This window comes from Balaenoptera musculus, chromosome 8 (genome assembly GCF_009873245.2).
Source record: "Balaenoptera musculus isolate JJ_BM4_2016_0621 chromosome 8, mBalMus1.pri.v3, whole genome shotgun sequence".
Classification (NCBI taxonomy): Eukaryota; Metazoa; Chordata; class Mammalia; order Artiodactyla; family Balaenopteridae; genus Balaenoptera; species Balaenoptera musculus.
This window is the reverse complement of record NC_045792.1, coordinates 100,070,016-100,094,294: the sequence shown is the minus strand read 5'-3', so window position 1 is coordinate 100,094,294 and position 24,279 is coordinate 100,070,016. Positions and strand designations below refer to the sequence as shown.

Here is a 24,279-nt window from a genome sequence, read left to right as displayed (position 1 = left end):
AGATACGTCCTTGCGTATGGCGGAAGTGGCTGTGCGTGTGACGCCGGCGGCGGGGGACCTGGGGCAGAGAGCGGTTCGCGCGCTTCGGGCCTAGTCCGGACTCACCGCCGCCGCCGCCATATTCCCGGTAACGGGGGCGCGCGGCCGGGGGCCGGCTGGGCCGGAAGAGGGCTCGGGGACGGCGCTGAGGCGGGGAGGGGGTCGGTTGAGTTTGGGGTAGCCGGAGTTGGCGGGCGGCGGGAGGCGCGGGCCTTTGAGGGAGGGGACCGAGGGCGTCGGGCCGGGTCTGTGGGGAGGGAGCGCGGCGGGCCTAGCCGGGGGGGCGAGGACTAGGCCTGGGTGGGGAGCGGAGGTGGCTGGAGCTCCGGGACCCGCAGGGACTCTAGCCGGGGCCGCTGGGGGCCTCGGCAGGTGCGGCGGGCTGTGGCTGCGGGCTTCGCCGCGATCGTTCTTCGCAGCGCCATCCGAGGGCCCCTAGGAGCAGAGGCCTGCACTTCCTCGTCGCGCCCCAGGCAGCTGCGGCGCAGCTCCGGTCGGGCCCGAGGGTGATGGGCAGCGAGCCCCGCGAGCCCCGGTGGCCTGGGAGAGCGAGGGGCGGCGCGAGGCCGGGGGCGGGGCGGGGCGGAGCGGGTGGGGCAGAGCTCGGGCTGCCGGGATGCTGCGTCTCTGGAGACGGGAGGTTGGCAACCAATGCCCTCATCCCACCCTGGGACCCTTATGCCTTCTAACTCTTGTTTCTTTCTGGATACTGCAGTGGCATCTTTCTTACCCTGTCCATTTTCCGGGCTCGAGATCTTCCTTCCGGAGCCATGTCAGAAGGAGTGGACTTGATTGATATATATGCTGACGAGGAGTTCAATCAGGTGAGGGGTCATCGGGAACACTGGGATTTTCCTGTATCAGCTGAGGAATCACTTGCACCAGACTTGCTGTGGTTCCAGGCTATGTCAGTCCTTGAAGATTTTCTAGGCCTAAACACCCCTCTGTCAGATCTAAAATTTTCCCTCTAGCACAGACTTCCAAGATTTCTGACCGTTCTGCTTTATGTTAACTTAAGCCTCCAGGTTTAATTTTAAAAGCTTTGATTTAAGAGTAAATAAAAATTAGGTTTAATAGAGTGATGAATCAACCTGTGGAACTTGCTCCCCCAGGAAGCCAAAGTTGGATGTCAGTCTCTTCGAAGACTAACCAAAATTAAAAATCAGAATTAGGTTTGCTATAGTATTCATGAGGACGATGTTGATACCTGTTCTTTTGAGATTCTCTCAAACTGCCCCTGGAGAAATGTAGTCTCCTCCCCCATAAGGCAGTGAGAGGCACAGTATAAAAGATAACTTTGACGTTTAATTTCAGCTGCACTCCAGTTGTTTTCTATCTTCCTTCCTGTCAGAAGTAGCTTGACTCCAGGCTTGAGAAGTCCATAGGCATTTTAGTGTAATAAATTTTATTGATGAATCTGCTTGTTTGGTGGGGGGAGGTAAAGGTGTTGGACAAACCAGTTATGAAGCAGATATAGACCCAGTCAAATACTCTAAGTTGGATTTGTTGGTCTCTGTGATATGTCAAGAAATATGATACAGTAATCTCCTTTGAAACAATAATCTCATATACAGTTCATTTCTGAGCTCTTAAGGTCAAATCTCAAGAGTGTCCCAAAATCTCTATTTAAAACTTCCTAATATCTTGCCTGGATTATTTTCAACACTGTTCTACTCGAGTAAGCTGGTTCTTCCTATTGGCATCTTTCAATGACTACATGTCAGGACCTGGAAAGAGAATAAAAAAAGATAGGCTAGGGAAGGAAAGTGCTCTGATTGGACCCTGACTTTGCTATGAAGCAACAGAAGAGGTTGATATATGCCATTTCTTTCACTTGACATAAGTTAGTCATTTTCCCATGTCTTCTCAGGCAAACTGAAGTCATGGACATGTGGCTGCTGATTAACTTAAATACATGAAGATTTTTCTTTAAATTTCAAACAAGTCATAATTATTTATGGATGAAAAGAAAGGTTTAGAATATTTAGTTACAAACCATTGTTTTCCTGAGTTTTTCATATTACTTTGAATCAGACTTTTACTACTTTTTACTTTTTTTTTTTTTAAGTACAAGATGGCAAGAAAAGAAGGCTCCCTTAGTTGTTTTCAATTATTAATTGTAAAAACTTCTTTGCCCCTAATTTCCTTATCTGTGGGTTGGTAACGGTGCTGCTGATTCACTTTGGGAAATGGGTAGAACAGGGTCCTTGACCACAGGGACATTTGGTCTGAGAAATGAGATTCCATAATTTCTTAAGCAATGCAGCTTGTAGGTCATAGGCAAGACATAGGCCTCATCCAATGGTCACTGCTTTGTCAAGGTAGAAGTCATTGGCCTCAACAATTTGTTCTCTGGTCTCTTTAGTTAAACAGGACTTTTTTATGGGTCTAAGATAGGCCAAAGATGGTGTGTGAAATCAAGTAGACATTTATATCAAATGGACAGTATTTGATACTTAGTAAGTTGAAGAAAGTATAGATTTTGAATGTCTTATGTGTGGGGGAAGGTCAGGGGAGGGGTGCTTTTTTCCCCACAGGTGAGTTAATTTTTAGCAAAGCTGGTTTTAGTATATTTTGGAGGCTGCTAAAGGAGTGGTAAAAGCTCTGTTTGGCTAGGATTGTTAGAAGCAAGCTTAGACTGAAGGCAGCGAGTACACATTGTGTTTTAGAATGTTATAAGAATGTTATTGATTCACCCCAAGCTTACCCATGCACAAGAACCTTGTCACGTGTACTTTGCTCCCCGGGGAAAATAAGCACTGTTCCTAGATGGAACCCTATCGTGCTGACTCCCGGATCTCTTAAAACATGTACTGCAAAAGCCTCTTTTGCAGAGCTACTTCACTCCTTTTACAGTTGGAATCTTAGGATTCACAGCTGCTTTCTTAGGCTGGGGAGAACAACTAGAAAAGAGACTGAGAGCTGCCATCCTGCTGAGTGTTTTGTCTCTGTTCTGTTCCTTGTGCTAAGACAGGCACTTTGCACAATATGCTCAGTTTTCCTCATTTTTATCAACAAGTATTTATTGAGCTACTTCTGTTTGCTAGGCACTGTGTTAGAAGTAGTGAGATCAAAGGAAAAAATGGATTTCTTTGCTCAAAAGAGGTTCCATTCCTGGTGGTTGAGAGCAGTGGACAGTGATGGAAGGAGAGTGTGAGGTGAGAACTGTGGAAATAGTAATTACAAAGCCAAAAACTGGGCTTTGGTTACAGTTAAAAGAAAATTATATCAAATAGGTTGCTTTGAGAAAAATAAATCCTAAGCTTTATTATTCCCCTTAGATATCAGGAAAAAGGCTGGCAGGTAGGAACATTGAGCAGACAGGTGGGGAAGTTCTCATTTAAATTCATAATCATGCAAGTTCTCTTTTGTAGACCAAGAGGCTTCATGAAACAATCACAGTTATTCCTATGCTATTAAACGCAGAATTGTCCCTGGTATTAATTCAGTATTAAATACATACTTCTTTTTTAAGCTCCCTGAAATGAATCCCTTGACATCAATGCCTTTAAAACATTGTATTTTTCACTTAATTTGTAGAATTAGATTTTTCTTTAACTGTGTAAAACACCAGCTCATTTGGTAATCTGCAAGACCTCAGGACCTATCTGTTTTTCTGTCTTAGCAACTTACGAGTAAAATGAACTGATGTTGCTAGCAAATTTAAATCCAAACACAACTTGATACATTGTTTCTTCAATAAAATCTTCAGCAGAATCCTCAACAGGTCTGTGCATCAGAATAGTTCCCACAAACTTCTTTGAACTGAGGCTCTGTGGCACAGAGAGACCATTTGAATCTTGTGACAATTTTGCATTCATTGAATCCGTTTGTGTTTCTTAAAGTGGTAAGGTAATCCATCCACCAGGGTCTTCCAGGATTGAGTCTGTCATATTCTCTAAGGAACCCTGAAAGAGTAGATTGTTTGCTGAGGCTTACAGTATGGGGGATTTCCTGGTGATACGTTTGATCTCTGAGCTGCCCAAGTCTGCATGTTCTCTACGCAATTATCAGCAATAATTTTTGTATTACAACTTTTACACACACATCTCTGAATCACAGATACTGCACAGAAGGAATTCCAGTTTGGTTCCACTGACCATCCAAGATGGTGTGTTTCCTTATTCCCTTTAAGTTCCATTTCACAATCCTTGATTTATTTAAAAAAAAAAAAAAAAAAAAAAAAGCACCCTGGTTTGAAGTGTGAAGTAGTGTTGTCCAAGGATTAGAGCATTGAAGAGGACTGAGTGGTTTCTAAGTTCCTTCTCTACCTTGAATTACAAGGGCAAATCATACATAGTACATGAAGAAACAAATGAGTGGTTTGTCTAGAGTTAAGACTGTTTGAGATACAAGGCTGTGAAATATTTTACACATAAAATGTTGAGTTATTAGTCGCAGCTTTCTTCACCTTTTTAATTTATTATCCGCCCTGTGCTTTCCAGTGTTAGCTTCTCCCTGTTCTTCACATACCCATCCTTTTTTATGCAAGGTCCTTATTTATAGGTTTGACTACCTAAAATAGTTTTCCTGTACTTATTTGCCTCACTGATTCCTTTTCGTGCTTTTAAGTTGCCCCTAAAAAGTTTACTCCCTTTTGCCATTCTCTTTGTGAGATTTTTACAAGGTTCAAACTCCTCTCCTATGGGGCTTCTTAAGAGTATTTGTAATATTTGAAGCTATTTACATGCCTCAGGAAGTAAAATCCTTTCCCCCTCAATACCAGAACAATCCAATAGTATTATCATGGTGTGCATGTCCTTCCCTTGTACTTCAGGTAAACTGAGAAACTAAAAGATTGTTTCCAGAAGTTTCTGATGGTATGTAGGTCTAAGAATGCATTTTGTAGTTAGTCTCTTCTCTCTAGTCGAAGTTCAGGATCAGCAGTTCTGGTGATGGTATTGAAGGGAGAAAGTTACTGGAGCTTCCTGTCCTGAGTTGCATTCGGGGAAATGATTCTCCTTCAGGCAGTTAAACAAGTTACCTAATACAGGTTCTTTTATTCCCTTAGTGTAGGCTCTTTCTTTATTCCTGTTTTTAAAAGACAGCAATGACGTGAATGAGCTATAGTTTCCCTAAAACACTCCGAACGTCTCCCTGTATCTCTCATTTTGGCAGTATCCTCTTTAGCACTGTTTGGATGTTTTAGAATGTTACCTGAAAATATACTTGTCTGATCCTTAAAATAAAAAGATCCTCTCTGAGATAATGACATTGCAAAATCTGAAACATTAAGGTCCCTTAGTAGTAGTTCTTGTGATTTTAGGATTTTTTTGTATAAGTGTTAGCTTGGGCTGCTGTAACAAAGTAACAAAAACTGGGTGGCTTATAAACAAATGTGTTTCTCACAGTTCTAGAGGCTGGAAAACTGAGATCAAGTTCATGTTCTGGTGAGCAGCCTCTCTCAGTTGCAGACTGCCAACTTGTATCCTCACATCATGCAGTGCAGAGCAGAGCAGAGCAAGCAAGCTCTCTTGATTCTTATAAGGGCACTAATCCCTTTCATGGGCTCTACCCTCAAGACCTCATCTCATCTTAATTACCTCCTAAAGGCCCTACTTCCTAATACCATCACACTGGGGAGTAAGGTTTCAGTGTATGTGGGGTGGAATCAAACATTCAGTCCATAACAGTAATATATCACATAGGTAAAAAGTATATTTTGCCTATCATGCAGAATACACGTTCATATTTGAATGCTTACTATAACACAGCTTATGATATCGGTGCTTGTCCTATTTCCTGACCTTTATATTTTAGAGAACTCCACTGTTTTTGTGTATCATTGGACATCTCTGGTATTGCTCAAAGATGTCTCATATAAATGTCATGGTAATGTATTGGATCCGCATGTCATTTGAGAAATAGAACTTATAATGGAAAATCCCCCTGTTATTCACTTCCCTTTTATTTTATTTTTTATATTTCTTTGATGGTTAATGGAAAGATGGGATTATGTACTATGAGTTTTAGAGCTTCTCTAAATCATTTGTGTAAATCAAAGAGTTTAAACCAGTAACTCCCATTCTTTTTTGTGTTTTGGTTCCCACTTTAACATGCTTTTCCCCTGATTTCCATTTTTAAATAAATATACTCCCTTCCTTCCTTTCTTTCTTTCTTCCTTCCTTATTTCTTTTTCTCTGCCTTCTTTTCTTTCTTTCTTCCTTTCTTCCTTCTTCTTTTCCTTTCTTTCTTCCTTCCTTCCTCTTCCTCCTTCCTTCCTTCTTCCCTCCTCCCTCCCCCGGCCCCCTCCCCCCCCCTTCTTTCTTTTTTCTTTCTTTCATTTTTGGCTGTATTGGGTCTTCGTTGCTGCGCATGGGCTTTCTCTAGTTGTGGTGAGTGGAGGCTACTCTTCGTTGCGGTGCACGGGTTTCTCGTGGTGGTTTCTCTTGTTGCGGAGCATGGGCTCTAGGCACGCGGGCTTCAGTAGTTGTGGCTCAAAGGCTCTAGAGCGCAGGCTCAGTAGTTGTGGCGCATGGGCTTAGTTGCTCCACGGCATGTGGGATCTTCCCGGACCAGGGCTTGAACCTGTGTCTCCTGCATTGGCAGGAGGATTCTTAACCACTGTGCCACCAGGGAAGCCCTACTCTATTTCTTATTAAGTAGAAGAGTAAATTTTGTATAACTCTTGATTTTGGAAATAGCATAAGATGTTGAAAATAAATTTTCATTAGTGTATCTTAGATGTGGTCTTGAGAAGCTGGCCACATTGATAGCAGTAGCAGATGCATCTCTGTGCATTCTTAGTTTGCTTGTTTAATCATCATGTACCTTTTGAGTCTCACAGTTGATTAAAGCTAGAAACACTATAGACTCCTAACAGGGTCTTAGGAGAAACACCTACATAAGTATAATTAAGTGTTAAAATTGTTTTACATGGGGAAGTTTTTCCTCCTAGTTTCTTAGAGTAGGACGAGGAAGTTTTGTATATTTTATAAAACATTTGACCGTGGATTGTAAGTAAATTAGAGTAAAATAGAATAAACAAAATGAAAGGTTTTCAAACCCACCTTTGCCAACCCCTCGTCTCTTAGGACCCAGAGTTCAACAACACAGATCAGATTGACCTGTATGATGACGTGTTGACAGCCACCTCACAGCCCTCAGATGACAGAAGCAGCAGCACTGAGCCGCCACCTCCTGTTCGCCAGGAGCCATCTCCCAAGCCCAATAACAAGACCCCTGCAATTCTCTACACCTACAGTGGCCTGCGTAATAGGCGAGCTGCTGTCTATGTGGGCAGTTTCTCCTGGGTGAGCATGGGTAACCAAAAAGGCTTGTGGGTGGGCTGGAGGGAGAGCACTGGGAGGAGATGGCATTTTCAAAAACCACTGTTGCACTGTTTTGTGCTCTGATGGGGTTGGATTTCTTTTTCCTGGGATCAGGTTGGATTGATCTCTGAAAGAGAACTATCCTGAGGACGTACTGGTGCCGAAGAAAGCAATGATTATGTGGGTAGTTGCTTTTTCTGCCATCTTGTTACCGCCCCTGACCCTGGGGCTTTTATGTCTACCAGGGTCATCTGTGGGATGAGATTTCAGAGTGAACACCTTGAACTCTTGGTGGTCATTAGATGGTCCTATGATAATGATGGGTGAGAGGGAGCAAAGACCTTGATAGCTGTAGTACGCTCGGGGTAGGTGGTGATTGTTGTTCTGCAAAAGTTATTGTATGACATGTTTTTGGGCTGGTGATGGGAGGTGGTGTTTTCAAATTAAGAAATGTATATACTGAGGGGAAAGTTGCTGTCAGTGATCAACTCTAGCCTATCAGATCTATAACTAAAAGCTGCTAGTAATCACTGTTTGAGCTGATGACCAGCCAGCCCAAGTGGCAGTCAAAGTTAAAATAGGTTTTAATGTTCTTAGTCTCAAAGATGGGGATTGGGGCAGGGGTGGGTGGTTTTGGAATTCTGTATGGGTGAGGACAATAGGAAAAACTTGCTCTAATTGAAATACTGATGGCCTTCTGGGTTTCCTGTGGGAGGTCATGATTGTGACTAGAATCCTAGGTTTGGGGGAAGGGTTTGGGACATTCTGGGGGAGGGGGGGTGTAGCTCTTGACATTTCTTCCTTTTCCATTTTGCCGGCCCCAGTGGACCACAGACCAGCAGCTGATCCAGGTTATTCGCTCTGTAGGAGTCTATGATGTGGTGGAGTTGAAATTTGCAGAGAATCGAGCAAATGGCCAGTCCAAAGGGTGAGGTCTGGATTTGAGAAGCCCCTTTTAGTTTGTAACCATTGGGATGACCGATCTGTACTGTTATTTTGTCCCTGTAATTTAATCCCTCCCACCCCTGGCCCAGTGTACTGCCTTGGTTTTAACAAACCACCTTAGAATGGGGACCTAGCTGCAGTGTAGGAGAACATCCATCCATTGAGAGGCAAAGAAAGCTGATTTCTAATTTGAAATAAATAGGAAAATTTTAGCATGACACCTGTTTGTTTTTAGTAGTTTTGTGTGTTTAATATTAGAAAGATAAAAAAAAAAAATGGGACTTCCCTAGCAGTCCAGTGGTTAAGACTTTGCCTTCCAATGCAGGTGGTGTGGGTTCGATCCCTGGTCTAGGAGCTAAGATCCCACATACCTCACGGCCAAAAAACCAAAACATGAAACAGAAGCAATATTGTAAAAATTCAATAAAGACTTTAAAAATGGTCCACATCAAAAAAATCTTTAAAAAAAAATATTAGCAAGGTATCCTTGGCTTTACCAGTTTTCACTAAAAGTGGAAGAGAATTTCTGTGTTCCTCTCTTGGTTGTCTAGTAGATTTCACTCGTTTTTAATTTTTCTTCCTCAAGGTATGCTGAGGTGGTGGTAGCCTCTGAAAACTCTGTCCACAAATTGTTGGAACTTCTGCCAGGAAAAGTTCTTAATGGAGAAAAAGTGGATGTGAGGCCAGCCACCCGCCAGAACCTGTCACAGTTTGAGGCACAGGCTCGGAAACGTGAGTGCGTCCGAGTCCCAAGAGGGGGTACGTGGAGACCATCTGTATGAAGGGGGGGAAGTTTGTGGGTTTGTTTTCTGTGGTGTAGGCTTGGCCTACGATGTGGAAGAGTTTGAGAGAGGGTGGTGGTGATTATGGGTGGCAGCATGGCAGTAGGTAAGCCAAAAAACAAGGCTCATGTGCTAGGAGTCAGGTGGGTTCAGGTTATGGCTCAGTTTTGCCACTAACTCATTATGTGACCTTGGGCAGGTCACTTTACTGCTTAGGGCCTACTTCCCCATTTGAACTAGACACACAACATACAAAGTTCTTGTCAACTCTAAATTACATGTTCCTATCTAAAAAATCAAGTGTATAGCAAATGGGCTTAATTGTAAGACATGTCTCTATAAATTATTAAGAAGCAACCACCATAAAATATATGATGCATAAAGATGGCTGTAGTCTTGTCATAAACATACACTGGAAGGGTGCTCTGTAAGGAATCGACCAGGAGGAGTGCTGGAGAGTAAGAATTTAACAGTGTTTCTCCAGCATTGACCAGGGGGGTGGGTACCCTTTCGATTACCTGCGATTTTAGTTTGCTTGGCAAGTGTTTCCCATTAGTAAAGAAAGTTGCATCACACTACCTTAGCTTGATGATAGTATGCCTTAAGCTCACCTTATTCCCTTTATTCTGACCCTGTGCTCACCAAGCCACCTTCTGATACTAATTTGGTTTCCCAACTAGGCTCTCCTACTGGGAAGAGAATGCGCTGACCAGCCGACACAAGTATTCCAGTCTGCTTGGCAGTTATATTTCTCATTGTAAATTAATAAATTGTCATTCTGGTTTATGAATCAGTCTCTTGTGAGTTTGGATAGTGTGAATCAATCTCCTAGGGTCCAGTCACCCCTGGGTGAACTGTTAAAATCAAGTTTCTGAACCTGCGAAACCTGGGGACCAACCTTGGATTGTCCTGACCTCAGAAGGTGCAGCCACCCTGCAAGGCCCTGCCTGAAACAGTCAACTGCCATTACTTTCCTTTTACTACAGTGGGGGTATGGCAAAGTTTTCGTTACCCACTTTCTGTCACTGCTTAGGTCCTGCTCTCAAAATAGTGCCTTGTATTTATTGATTGGGTAGTCCACTGGGACCTTGGATAGGTTGATTGAAGGTGGAAATATGGCCACTCAACTCTTGCATAGGAACAACTATGTTCTTATAACTATATTGAAAGCCTAGATGGAAGTGGTGTGAGCTATTGCTCTGGGTTAGAAGGCACATACTTTTCTTCCTTGATAACCTGAATTTTCAAAGTCCATTGTGTTTCAGAGTCTTTCTATGATTCACGCCTCTTCTAACTTTCTTAAGATGTATAATTTTACAGCTGCGTTGAGCACCTAACAGTCCTAGCACCACTTGGCTGTTTACTCCTTGATGTTACCTTTCTTTGCTGAAGTGATGGTGCTGACTGAGTGGTGTTTTTCTGCGCTGTCATGTTGATGGACTTGGGCTCTGTTAATTCACTAAGTATAGCTGGTTGACTTAGTCTGCTTAACACTGGTTGCTACTCTTGGGATTTGTGGCCATAGATACAAAAAGAACCCTTGCTAATGTGGGAACAGTAGCTGGGAAGGTAGCTAACTTTCAGAGGATTACACTTGCTAATACCTCTTCTTTCTTCAGCTTGAGAGAACTCAGGGAAGAAGCACGTTGACATGTGTGTGAGACATGAAAAGCAAGAGAATGCTGTGGTAGCCCCTGGTGATATACTGTATTAGAGGAACCAAGGTGGTTGCCGAGGGCATTAATTCCACCTTGTGCTTTCATCAGGAGTTAGTGTTCACTAACAAGTTTTTGTTTAAGGAGCACTCTTCTTTCTGTCCACACTTGTCTCCTAATGGCATCTTTCTACCTCCAAGACTCCAAAGGCCATGTGATCACATTCTTCTGTTGGATTCCACATTAACCAGGCTTAGAGTAGACTATTAAATTGGAAAGAGGAAACAGGTTTAACCAAATGACTTGACGGTGTCAGAGCCATGTTTCCAGCTGTATACAAACATGTCTGAGCCCCTGTTTTGCACAACACCATACCACCGTTCCACGATGATGTTCCTAGTAGGCTGCCCTGTGGGGTAGAGGGTTTGGGCTGTTGAAATGTAGGGGGAGTTTCCCAGGTTTCAGGCATATTTTGTACCAGGCTTTTGCGAGGAGTCCCTGGTGTCCACTGTGTGCCATCTGCTCATTCTGTGGGCAGATCTTTCCTTGGCTTGTCTCCCATTTTTTCTCATTTAACCTCCAGTCTTCTACTCTTTGCTCTGCGGCTCTTTCCCCATCCCAGTTACCAGTTTTGGTACTTGGATGGAGGAAGTGTTATCCATCCCCTGCCCTTCCCTCCCTTCCCCCAAATTCCCTGGCCAAAGAGCCATGGCAAAGAGAAAATTTCAAGTATATAGCAGGATAAAGAAGGTTAACTATTACTAGTCTAAGGAAAGAGTCCCTGAACTCCTACCAGAGAAAAAGGGATTTCGAATCAGCTTGAATCCAGCTGAACAGTAATGAACATACTTCAGCACTGTCATTTTCTCATGGGTTATTAGGATCCTTCTGCATTTAAAAATAGAAAACAAATCTAAGGGTGACTTAAATGTGAAGCACTGAGAGTTCTAGATAAAGAGCATTCTTTAACATACAGAATTAAGGGTGGTTTTGCTTCCTGGGTTTATGTCTTAACTAGGTTGCCTCTGAGCTTTCTCTCTGAGGCCAAAGAAAAACAGTAGGTGATTTTACCTTCTTTCTCAGCTACCTGTCACCTTCCTTATTATGGTGTCAGATGACTTGCTGAAGGATGACCTGGTCCCGTGGTTATGTTTAAAGGTTGGGCAGTAACAGTAATTCTGTTTTGTTTCATAGGAATACCTCCACGGGCCCACTCCCGAGATTCTAGTGATTCTGCTGATGGACGGGCCACACCCTCTGAGAACCTTGTACCCTCATCTGCCCGTGTGGATAAGCCCCCCAGTGTGCTGCCCTACTTCAATCGCCCTCCTTCAGCCCTTCCCCTGATGGGTCTGCCCCCACCCCCAATTCCACCCCCACCACCTCTCTCCTCAAGCTTTGGGGTCCCTCCTCCTCCTCCTGGCATCCACTACCAGCATCTCATGCCCCCTCCTCCTCGATTACCTCCTCATCTGGCTGTACCTCCCCCTGGGGCCATCCCACCTGCCCTTCACCTCAATCCAGCCTTCTTCCCCCCACCAAATGCCACAGTGGGGCCTCCACCAGATACTTACATGAAGGCCTCGGCACCCTATAACCACCATGGCAGGTAAGGACTATCTTGTTCCTTTCAGATCTGAGCCAGGCATAGTGGGGTAGACAGTGTTTTAAGCATTTTGTTCTCCCTGAGGAAGTAAGTGAGCACTGAATTCTTGTGCTTTCCCTTGTGGAAACTGTTGTCATAGTATTGAGTCCTGGGAAATAGTTAACTATTAGAGAATGTTTTTGTTTGGTATTTTGTTTGCGTCTTACCTCTCAACCCAAACCATGTCCTTCGTATCCCTTTTTAAGGCAGTTGATTAAATGGAGTGCTGTAAGTCACTGTTAGGAATGCTATGAGTGTCTAGCACTGTTGGGTCATGCCAGAATTACAAAAGTATATGACATAAATCCTGTCTTTGAAGAGAACGTGAACATATAAAACATGTGAACAGGCTGAGAACCATTTAAGACATTATACAGGAGAGCATAGTTAAATAGCATAGTACTCTAGAGTATGGTAAAGTTAACAAGGGGTGTGGGCAGTCAGGAGTGGTATTATTTCTGTGTGCAGCCGAGATTCGGGCCCTCCGCCCTCTACAGTGAGTGAAGCAGAATTTGAAGAGATCATGAAGCGGAACAGAGCAATTTCCAGCAGTGCCATTTCCAAAGCTGTATCTGGAGCCAGTGCAGGTAACTCATCCTTACCGTTGCTGCCTTCTTACCTTTCGTTTTCCCATTGTTTTGTCATTTCCATTGGCAAGAAATTCAACAAGATAAAGTTGGAGCACTAGTAGATTCTCAAGAGTGGCACATTTTGAAAAGCAATATGGTAACCTGGTTTCCTGGCTTTTGGGGAGCTCCACTGGTGCTGTTTATTTAGCCTGTGTCTAGACCTGCCCCATGAAAACCAACTTAGTGCCTAGAATATAAATAACTAATACTATCTCATTGTGGTGTTTGTTATAGAATGAAATTCCTGCCTCACGGAGATCTTCATCTCAGTGGTTGATCAGTGGATCTAGTGTCTATGTAATGAGTCCAATGCCAAGTGTAGACCTTGGGTTTTTAGAACTGATGATGATGGTGGATATGGAATCTGATTACATTTGGGGATCGAGGCAGAGCTGGTGGCCTCCATGTAACCTATCCTAGAAAGAGACAAGTCTGTTCGGTGTCAATCTTAAGGCATAATATACCCTTACAACTAACTTTTGCCTTGCTGTCAGTATTAAGTGGGCAGAACCAGAAGCCATGCCTTTGAGAACCAGGGGAACAGAACCTTTGGTTCCTAAGAGAAGAGAATATAGGAAGTTTCCGGGTTCTGGTCCAAGTTTCACATTATAGCACTAATCATATTCACTTCCTTCCTGTGAGTTTCCTACATGAATGTAAATATAGATTGTCAGATCTCCTAAGAAATAAGTTAACTCTATTATCGTCCGTTTTCCATAATTTCTCATCTTTGACTACAAAATGTGAATGCAGAGTGGACGAAAGACAGAAAGTATGTATATTTTCTCTCTCTTTTTTTTTCCACCAAAAACCTTCATTGACATCTGAGTAAATCTCTTTAAATTAAAAAGTAATCTATGCTCATTGTAGCAAGTCAGATATACAGAGTATAAAGAAAAACATTGTTCTTCTCCACCCGTTCCTTCACACTGAGATGATCAATAACGAACCTCTGTCTCCTCCCTTTGTTTTGTTCTCATTCCAGTCATTCAAACCACAAATATTTATTGAATGCCTACAAAATAGGCAAAAACTCCCTACTCTGGTAGAGCCAAAATCCTGGTGTTCTTAGATCTCCACAGAATTGCAGGTCCTTCACAGTCTCTGTTCTGTTCTTAACTGCCTTGCACAGAGGAAGCTGCCAGTCCTCGCTGTCACTGGACCCCTGCCTGGTTTCATGCTTTCCTTGCATTGTCTTGTCCTTAATGCTAAGAAAGCTTTAGTTTGGAAAAGCATTGTGCAAGTACCCACCCTGACCACTATCCTTGAGCCAAACGTTGCTCAGATGTGAGGAATGAAGGAGCTAGTTCTTGATGGCAGCATAATTAAAAATATGTGTGTGTGCATATATAATATATATATACGCACGTACACACACAACATACATGTCTTAGATATATGTTACTTGTATGTATATATGTATTTGGTTATAGATTTAAAATAATCCAGACAGAAATGTGCAGTGTTAATAAATGAAAGGCTTCCGTACGAGGACCATCAATAAGACCACCTTGTACAATTTAGTGTCCTTCAGATTTTTTTTCTGTGCATGTAGCAAAATATATATGTCATTTTGATTGTTTACAAAAATGGAATATTGTTTCACAGCTTTTAAAAAATACATTCTGGACATCTGTTACATCAACTAATACCTAACGTTTATTGAGCCCTTACTGTGTGCCTGGCACTGTGCTAAGTGCTTTACATGGATTGCTTTGTTTACATACAGATTTACCTCATGCTTTTTAACGACTATGTAGTATTCTGTAGAACCAATGTTCCATAATTTATATAGCCAAATCCTACTGAAGGAACTTTAAGTTGTTTTTGATTCTTTAATACAACAAACAATGCTGAAACAAACATTGTTTAAATTATATACTTGTGAACAGAAGTAGAAAATTTTTAGATGTGCTGGGTCAAAAATTATGCACATTGTTTATTTTAATGGATGCTGTCTGATAGCCCGCAGACAATGACGTGCCGGATTATACATCCACTAGCAGTATCTGAGGGTATCTGTCCGATTCCAGACCACTAGAGTATAGGTGCCATACAGTTTTATACCTGCCACTTCTGCCTCATCCGTTTTACCGTGGTTCTGTGGGACAGCTAGTTACTCTTGGTTTGTGTCCTCCTGAGTTCTCCTTTTCATCAGTTAGTTTACTGCCTCTGCTCATCCTTGGCCTTTCCCATCCATCCCCTGTCAGGGGATTACAGCGACGCGATTGAGACGCTGCTCACAGCCATTGCTGTTATCAAACAGTCCCGGGTCGCCAATGATGAGCGTTGCCGTGTCCTCATCTCCTCTCTTAAGGACTGTCTTCATGGCATTGAAGCCAAGTCTTACAGTGCGGGTGCCGGCGGGAGCTCATCCAGGTGAGTTGATGATTGCTTCAGCAGCCTGCCGGCCCTGAGCAGCGCTCCTCCAGGGACTGGCAGGGGGAGGAAAGGAGCCCAGGGTATCTGGCAAGGACCTAGTTGAAAGAGCAGACCTAGCCCTCATGTCTTTAAGGGGAAAAAATTAAACGTTTACAGTAATAAATGTTGTAATGTCTGAAATCTGTGTTTGGTGAGGCAGTGGGCTTATTTAGGAAGAAAGACTGATGTAGTTCAGAACATGGGCTTTGGAGCCATACGTTCTTGGATCGGAATCCCAGTCCTGCTCCTAACTACCTGCATGACCCTGAATATGAAAGTTACTCAACTTTCCAAGCCTCATTTTTCTTACTTTTAAAAAGGGGACAATGGTAGTACTTATCTTACAGACCTGTTGTAAAGATTAGGTGAGATAATGCATGTAAAGCTCTTAGCACTGTGCCTGATACGTTAGTAAGATCTCAACAAGTTTAATTGCTATTAATTTTCCAAAAAAGACTAGGGGCCATGATAGAGTAACAGAAGAGTGGTTTAGACAAATAGTAGAAGACACCAAAACACAATACTCTTAGAAAGAATGGGGTAAGCCCTCTGAGTGAGGCTGAAAAGGATCCTTCTAATAGGAAAAGACATCGGTCCCGAGAGAGGTCACCAAGCCGGTCCCGGGAAAGCAGCAGGAGGCACCGGGACCTGCTTCATAACGAAGATCGGCATGATGATTATTTCCAAGAAAGGAACCGAGAGCACGAGAGACACCGGGATAGAGAACGGGACCGGCACCACTGAGAAAGGTGGGATGAAGCCCCATTGCTGGCTGGTTGATGATCTCTTATGAAAGAAAAATTATTGATAGTAAAGATTTCTCTCTCTCCTTTTAAAACAAGAAAAGGGTATGGGAAGACTTCCTATTTAGGTAACCAAAAATTCAGGAGGGCAGGTTTTCTCTTGTTTGTGAGGAGTCTCACCCTGAAATGGACCTGAGACTAAGCTATTTTTGCTTGTTTTTTGACTGCTTTCACCTGGTATCTGAGACAACATGGCTTAATGGCTAAGAACACAGTGTCTGCAGGTAGATGCCAGGTTATGAATTCCAGCTCCTCCAGCCATATTACTTTCTGTTCCTCAGTTTCCTCATTTGTAAATGAAGATAATAAAAGCAACTGTCTCATTGGATTGCTGAGTATTCAGTGAGCTAATCCATATAGAGCATTTAGCACTCATAGTACCTGTCACATAACAAGTTCTCAATAAATGATAGCTATTGTTATTATCATTGTTATGTTTTATTTATTTATTTATTATTTATTTATTTTCTTTTTGGTTGCGCCGTGTGGCCTGCGGGATCTTAGTTCCCTGACCAAGGATCAAACCCGTGCCCCGTGCATTGGGAGCACGGAGTCTTAACCACTGGACCGCCAGGGAAGTCCCTCATTGTTATACTTTAACCCCACCAAACTTTCAAATGAAAAAATCAGGAAAATTGACCAAGACAGAAAAGTAAGACCATTGCCTACTTGTAAGTTTTCAAGGTGCAACATGAATGATTTTTAAGAATTAATATCTATTAAGATTTTGAAAATAGGATACTTTAGTCAGAGAGGAGAAAGCTGATCTGAAAAAAAATTATCTTTAAAGCTTTAGAGACTGTGGAGGATATTTCAGTGGCAGGATATATTTGTTTTGGAAAAACTTACTGATTTTTTTTTTTTTAAATAAAGCAAAACAAAGGCAGGAGAGTTAGGGGTGGGGAACTATATTAACTCAAGTAACTGAAAAGTTGAGTTAGGCTTGGCTGGTTCAGGGGCTTCAGCTCTGTTATTTTCATTCTCAGGCTCCAGGTTACATCCCACCAGCTTGGCAATCCCAACTGAAAACAAGCTTCCAACAAAGATTGTTTCTAGTATATAAGCAAGCAAGAGCAGTTGTTGACTCTGTTTCTTTGGAGATCTGTAAAAGTAGTCGAGACTCTGGCGGGGATGGTATGTTTGTGGTTCCTGAAGGCTATTGCATGACCCAGGTGACTTTGGGGTCTCTTCTCAATTTTGTGGCTTCACATCAAGTACATTAGGATAATGTCCTTGGTGTTTGGCTGATTTGGTTGGTCTGAAGTAATGGTAATTGTGGAAGGTGAGTAGGAATAGTTCTGCTTGGTATCTTTGGGGTGGATAGATGGATGACTGGATGCAGAAAGGAAAGGAAACCCTCCCCCCTTCTTGTGAGTGCCTGTAGTTCACAAGTGGTAGCTGGACTGTAAACTGTTGCCTAGTGACAACCTACTAAACAAATAAGAAAGGAGTCTTGTTATGTTTGGCTACTGCCCTCTACTTTGTTGTTTGTCATCTGCCATTAACTTAAGCGGAGTTTTAAACAGCTTTGGCCTGATTGAGTCTCAGGGAGTGGGCAGGAGGGTGGGTAGAGTGGGTCCGTGATGGATCTCGTCCCTCCTGTAGCAGCAGCAGTATTTCCCTTGTTTGCACTAGCACAGTTGCTAGTGTTGCTTGTAGGTTCAGTATCAGTCACCACCCTCCCCCAATCCTGCAGCCCCCCGTGTGTGTCCTTTGGAGCTGACTAGGATAAGAGTGACGAAGGAGGTAGTACTTGGTCTGTGCAAAGCATGAATTATAATCTCTGGGGCCACATAGGTTAGTAGTCGGAACATGTAACTGCATGTCACTGTTCTTGGCGGCTTTGCTCCTAACAGCCTTTTGATAGAAAAATTGTGAGATCCTCTGATCATTAGAACTTTGGGGATTGAACATCTGAACCTGAGACTTTAGCTGTCATCTTGCTTCATTTTTTTTCCACCTGTAAAATGGGACTTTTCTTCCATGATGAGGATGATTCAATTTGAAAAGCTCTGAAAAATCCTATAACCCAGTAGTTCCTAGAAAACAGTCATTTGGCTGGTGCAGGCCTATGACAAATGAGGAAAATTAACCCTTGAGGCAGGTTTTCCAGTTCCCCACTTTTCCTAGTCACCCCTTTAGATATGTTGGTTATTCCTTCTGGTTAATTAGTCCAAAAGAACTGAATTTGACCCCCCAAAAATGTCCATTTCTCACATTCTCATCCTGGGATTCTTAACTTCATCTGCAGTTACCAAGTTGTGACTTAGGAGATGTCACGTTGAGGAGATGGTGCCTGGGCCTCATTTACCTTGATAACTTTGCAAGTTCTGAGTACAATACCTTTTAGTTAGAAAATACTAGTATTTATACTATACGGAGAGCTGTTCCCTGAGAGCAAAGGGTATGTTCCATGTAGGGGCAGCAAAAAACAGCAGCCTTTTTTGTCCATCTTTCCTCAGGATGGGCACGACCTCTGGGACCTGAAGTCTGATTGACCCACTTTGTCCTCTGTCTACATTCAAACATTACCACCAACATGGAGCCATAACCTCTGAGAATTGGGTGCTGTTCAGTTGACCCTTGAGCAGTGTAGGGGTTAGGGGAGCTGACCTCTGCGTAGTCAATAATGCGAGTATAACTTTATAGTCAGCCCTCCATTTCTGCGGTTCTCCATCCACAGATTCAACCAACCTCAGATTCTGTTGTACTGTAGTACGCATTTATTGAAAAAAATCCGCATATAAGTGGACCAGCGCAGTTCAAACCTGTATTTTTCAAGGGTCAACTGTAGTTTATTTCTGATGCATTAGTTATCCTCTGAGTCTTGTTTTGTAGCAACAGTTCCCAAATTACATCTCTTTTGTTGTATATGTGTGTACGGTTTGGAGTTTGACGATATTCTTAGGTTGTCTGTGGCTTCGGCGTTTTGTAGTTGTTGGCTGCTGTCTCATTATTTTAGGACATTATCCTGCTTGAAATATAGTCATTCTCACCTCATTGCTATCCTCCTGGTCCAGTGAAAACTGAGCATTCTGTTCAATTTTGATCTAATGCAAAGATTCGGAAACCCAAATGGTATGAAATTGAGGAGTCACTGAGGGTTTTAGTTTTCTCTTACAGAAAATGAGAAAGATACCTGCCTGCATAGATGTTTAGAGAAACCAGAGGCCATGACAGATTCTGAGGACCCCAGGGTGAAATGGTGCCATTTCAGAGTGTAGAAGGATCAGGCAGCTTATGGATGTATTTTTTCTTGCATAGCTCCTCCAGGTTACAGAAGTGCATACATTAAGGGTGAGCATTTATGTATAGGCCATGTTGCCAGTTTGGGCATTAGTAGAAATCCGAAGCCTGAATTTAATTCCCCCTTTTCCTTTTCGCTACCAGTTCTATTTTGTGTGGTAAGATTGAGCAGGCCACCCCCTGCAGATTGATGTTACAACGTTGGAAAGAGGGCTGAGTGTACTGGGGACCTTAAGTTAGGTCGAGATGTGACAAGTGGCTTAACAGTCCTTCACTGCTCAGCAGAAGTTCTTAACCGTGCTTTTAGTTTTCTTGGATGGTGACTACTGATTATCTTCTTTGACCTTCGTGCTCTGCTTTCTGCTCTGGCCTGACCACATCACTCCTGCTTGGTGTTAGTATGCTTCTTGGCCCCTCACCCACACCTGTCATCTGGGGAGGACTTAGAATCTCTTGAGTGGTGGTACTTGGAACATCTCTGGCTCTATGTGTATGTGTATGCTGCTTTAAAAGAAGGAAAAAAGTTTAGTTTTCTTGTGTAAGTACATGCTCCCTGCAAGGGCCTCTTGGGTATTTGGGGGTTAATGGATTTGGTTATGTACACACTTGTTTTCTTACCATTGTACTTCCCATTTCCAGATTTTTCCCCTTCCCCTTAAGGTAAGCTATGACTTGCTCAGAATAGATTTTCTGAAACAGTGTTTAAACTCACCATGCTCCCTTAGAGCAACTTTTCTTGAAATGTAGTAGTTTCCATACTTTTCCAGCCAAAGTCTCCTTTTCAGTCAAACTGCTTTGATGCCTCATTTCATTGTCTATGTTTTTCCCCCTAACCTTAAAGTAAAATGTCACTCCTCTTTCCTCTGTTCTCCTCCAACCATTCCCTCACTACTCACAGTGCCAAACACTCCCAGACAGTGCTGCTGTCTTTTACTTTCCCAGGCTTGCATTCTCTCTGTCTGCATCCCCTACTTCATACGTTTTAACTTTAGAAAATGCCAGTATAATTTATATAAGCCCCTGTTAATCAGAAAGTAACCTCTAACTTGTATTTTCTTTCTTCTCTTCTGATGTTCTCATTGCAGGAGTCTGGTTGGAAGCAAATGTTTTTTTAATGGACTTGCATCTCCTCACCTTGATCAGGACTAAAGGACGGAGGCCGCTCCACCCCTTCCCCTTCCTCCAAGCCCCTAACCCCTTCCAGACACCCACAGGGAATACCCTCTGCCCTACAAGATTGAAGATTGCCTGGCAGCCCTCCCAGTCCCACTCCTGTTTGCCAGGGTAAAGAACCTAAAGACTTCATGTGGTTGGGAGGGTGGCAGACAGGAAGAAACCATGTCCAGGTCCCTGGTCTCCATAGAGAACGGTGCTTTGTCCAAGGAAACGTATGAGTTTCTGATTCTCCAGGAGCAGTTCAGTGGTGAGGTTGATGGGAAGACATCCTTCCCAAAGAAAACGGATACTCCCTGTGGGATCTAGGAGAGTGACTGGGTGTGCCAAAATATGCCCAGGGTCCTGCCCTCAGCAGTAGGTTTGGTGGGGCGAAGAGGGTCCAAACCCCTTGCTAACGTACCACTTCTCTAACTCCTTTACCTTCCCAGCCCTTTGAGGAGGGACCATGAGAACAGCAATTACTTTATGGAAAGCTTCTCCTGTTCTTGCTTTTCCCTCTTACTTATTGACGGTTTGTTTCCCTGACCTCCCAGGGGGCTAAAACCCTTTTAACTCCCTGCTGCCCAGCCTGCTCAGTGGACTTGCCTCTCCTAAGCAGAGAAGGCCCATGAGGTTGCTTTCTGCTGGGGAGCCTGGCAGGGCCAATTACCACCCTCTACTGCTGCTTGCTTGGTTGCCTCTTGCAATAACCAGCTCCAATAGATGTTCCCTTTCCCTGGGGCTTTTCCATTTCACATGTGGAGCCCTTCCCCCAAGAAGGCTGCTTCCTTGTTTTAGAGGAAGGTACTGCCATTGGGAGTCGGGGACATCGGACCTCAGCAGTGAAGAACCCTTGTGAAATACTAGGAGTGGGGAAGGAGGCAAGTTGGGCAGGATATGGCCTACTTCCATAGGCTTTTCTTTTTTCAGGTTTGATGTGAGCATGGGCTTGCATCCTCCAGGTACATACTTTTACTTATTGTGGGATAACCTGGCACTAGTAGGTAAAGTCACAAATTTGGTATTTTTTCACCTTTTGAATTTTGACTTAATAGCTCCCCTCGCTCTGCCTGGAGGTACTTGCTGCCTCGCATAAGGAGCAAGGAAGAAGTGGAGCCTGACTTTAACGAGCTCAGCTCAGAATTCTAAGGACCACCACCCTGGGGGCCATTTTCCACACAGGCAAATGGAATTGCTTTTCCCATAACATCCAGATTGTGAGGCGCTGCTGCTAAAAGCAGCAGCAGCAACAGGGTCCTGCAGTACCCCCGGGGCGACGGATGCTACTTCCGCGTGCGTCTGTAGGGCACGTGACATCGAACAGGAAACGTGGCACGTGGGATGTAGGGTCGCTGGAGACCCTTCTGGCTCAGAGGGGAGAGACTGAGCTGGACCGAAGCCTTCCTCTGTTCCCTGCACGTTTCTGACATAGCCCTCGCTCAGTCACTGAGGGAGTCCCCCAGGGTTGGAGAGGCACATTCCCTTGGGACAGAGGCTACAGGTTTGTAGCTTTTTTCCCCCTGTCCCCCAACCCCATCCCCACCTCCACTTCAGAATATGGCACCCCGCCCAGCCGGCCAAGCGTTAAGTGATGTGCTTATCCTCGAGAGCAGCTCCGGGTGTCTTTTTAATGTAGAGAAAACCAAGTAAGGTGACAGTTTAAGGAGAAAAAAATATATAGAATACCAGAAAAGCCGTTTACCCGGAGAATTTTTTTCTCCCCGTTTTGTTTTTACTCAATGACACAGTTTTTAGTTCTATTTCCTGATAGCAAAAGGAAAAAAACCCAACCCTCAAAAAGGCCAAGGCCCCGTCCCCCTGTTGTTGGTGATTTGTTTGTCTTTCCAATAGGTTGAAAATTGTGTAATAAACTTGATGACACTGTCAATCTTTTATACTGCATTGTATTTTTTTTCCTTTTGTAACAAAATATTTTTAAATAATAAATGGGGTGTGAGCTGTTTCACGGATTCTGCATTGAATAGATTTGTTGAGGTGTCTGGGACATGGGTGCGGGTTGCTGCAGAGGCTCTGGGAGGGGCGTGAATCCCCGAGTTCTCCGCTGGAATTGCACGGTGGGCGTGTGTAGTGCGGGCGGTACACCACCTAGGAGACCTCGTGCGAACCTTTGGAGGTGCCCCTTGAGGTTTAGCTTTTTTCCTTAGCCATCTAAACAGCCTAGTTAATTCCAAGTCGTCTTTTATCCTTCCAGGTTCCTAAGATTTATTCTCAGAATAAATGTCCTACCTTGTCCAGTTGAGCTCCGATGTCATCAAGCGGACAAAAGGAAGAGTCCCCTGCTAGGCGTTAGAAGATATGCTGGCTAGTGCCTCCTCCGCATCTAAATCTGTCTAACCGTGGACGAGCAGTACAACCTCAGTCTCTTTCGTTTGTAAGATGAAAATGATAGCTGTTCTGCCTTCCACATTGGGATATCTGAAGAATCAGATAACAAATGTGAGCGTGTTATGTAGACTGCACTGCTATCTAAATATAAGGAAGTACAGATTAGAAAGCTTAGCGAAGTGTTGCGGGGTAATCCTTGGGATTCCTGAAAGATGGCTTTTTAAAAAGTTGGGTGAACAAGAGGAGAGTTAGCATAATAAAAAGATGAACCAGCGGGCTTCCCTGGTGGCGCAGTGGTTGAGAGTCTGCCTGCCAATGCAGGGGACACGGGTTCGAGCCCTGGTCTGGGAAGATCCCACATGCCGCAGAGCAGCTGGGCCCGTGAGCCACAGCTACTGAGCCTGCGCGTCTGGAGCCTGTGCTCTGCAACAAGAGAGGCCGCGATAGTGAGAGGCCCGCGCACCGCGATGAAGAGTGGCCCCCGCTTGCCGCAACTGGACAAAGCCCTCGCACAGAAACGAAGACCCAACACAGCCAAAAATAAATAAATAAATAAATAATTAAAAAAAAAAAAATAACACAACGAAAATTTAAAAAAAAAAAAAAAAAAAAAAAAGATGAACCAGCAACCAGATGACCTATAAAGCGTTGCTGAGACCAGTAAAGGCAAGAGCAGTATAAAAACAAGTAACCCTTAGTAGAAGGGAAATTCCCTGAGGGTCTATGATGTTATTAAACTTGAAGGAAAAAAAATAGTTGGAGTGCCTCTCAGAACTTAAACCAGTGTTCTCAAGTTGAGTTCCACGGTTGCCTGCATCTCAGGTATGCGCCATGCTTGCTAAAATGCCTTCCTGGCTGCATCAATCTCTGAAGTCTAGAAATCTCCTTTTTATGCTCCAGATGACTTACGTAAACTAAAGCGTGAGGACTGCTAGTTTAGAAGAGCAAATACGTTCTTGAGTTTCTCCTAGGGGTTACCATGGCGGTATAGGAGGGGAATGACCTTTCGGTCACCTCTGTGTTCCTGAGTGCTTCCTGAAATGAGCCAGACCTCAGCCCCTAGAGACCACCACTGCAGTCACCTGGCAGTTCTAGGCATGAGTGTGGGTATCCTAGCAGGCCTCTGCCAGCTCTTGTGACCAGGGCCTGCTCCTTGGCTCAGTCCTCTCACTGTCCCAGAATGTTAGTCCTTCAGGTGTGTATGGGGTATAGTGGCTTTCCTTGACACTACAGTGAGTACAGCCTCTGACACGTTAACCCTGAAAGACTAGCTGTGCTGATTCCCATCCTCCACTGCCTCAGTTTCTGTTGTATGATGTTCTACTCTGGTGTGACTAACTGC

At 43.7% G+C, this 24,279-nt stretch overlaps 1 protein-coding gene across 3 annotated transcripts; it reads left to right on the top strand.

Moving 5' to 3' along the window:
- Positions 1-2: 2 nt before the first annotated feature.
- On the top strand, positions 3-22,554 carry CPSF7 (cleavage and polyadenylation specific factor 7). 3 transcript variants are annotated; one of them, XM_036859532.1, is made up of 10 exons: positions 3-127; positions 755-863; positions 7,074-7,292; positions 8,135-8,238; positions 8,842-9,014; positions 11,887-12,301; positions 12,806-12,924; positions 15,177-15,345; positions 15,969-16,136; positions 20,522-22,554. In XM_036859532.1, the coding sequence occupies exons 2-9, from the start codon at positions 810-812 to the stop codon at positions 16,129-16,131; spliced, it is 1,416 nt and encodes a 471-aa protein (XP_036715427.1). In that variant the 5' UTR covers positions 3-127; positions 755-809; the 3' UTR covers positions 16,132-16,136; positions 20,522-22,554. The 3 variants fall into 3 exon arrangements, with proteins under 3 accessions (XP_036715427.1, XP_036715428.1, XP_036715429.1); XM_036859533.1 differs by having other exon boundaries at positions 21-127; positions 8,842-8,987; XM_036859534.1 differs by lacking the exons at positions 15,177-15,345; positions 15,969-16,136 and having other exon boundaries at positions 21-127.
- The last annotated feature ends 1,725 nt before the right edge of the window (positions 22,555-24,279 follow it).

What these genes read in the sequence shown, in the direction of transcription:
- CPSF7 (XM_036859532.1), top strand. Translation starts at nt 810, where the DNA reads ATGTCAGAAGGAGTGGACTTGATTGATATATATGCTGACGAGGAGTTC. An exon ending in CGTCCGAGTCCCAAGAGGGG is followed by an intron (nt 9,015 to 11,886) that starts GTACGTGGAGAC and finishes TTTGTTTCATAG; the next exon opens with GAATACCTCCACGGGCCCAC. An exon ending in GCCGGCGGGAGCTCATCCAG is followed by an intron (nt 15,346 to 15,968) that starts GTGAGTTGATGA and finishes TCCTTCTAATAG; the next exon opens with GAAAAGACATCGGTCCCGAG.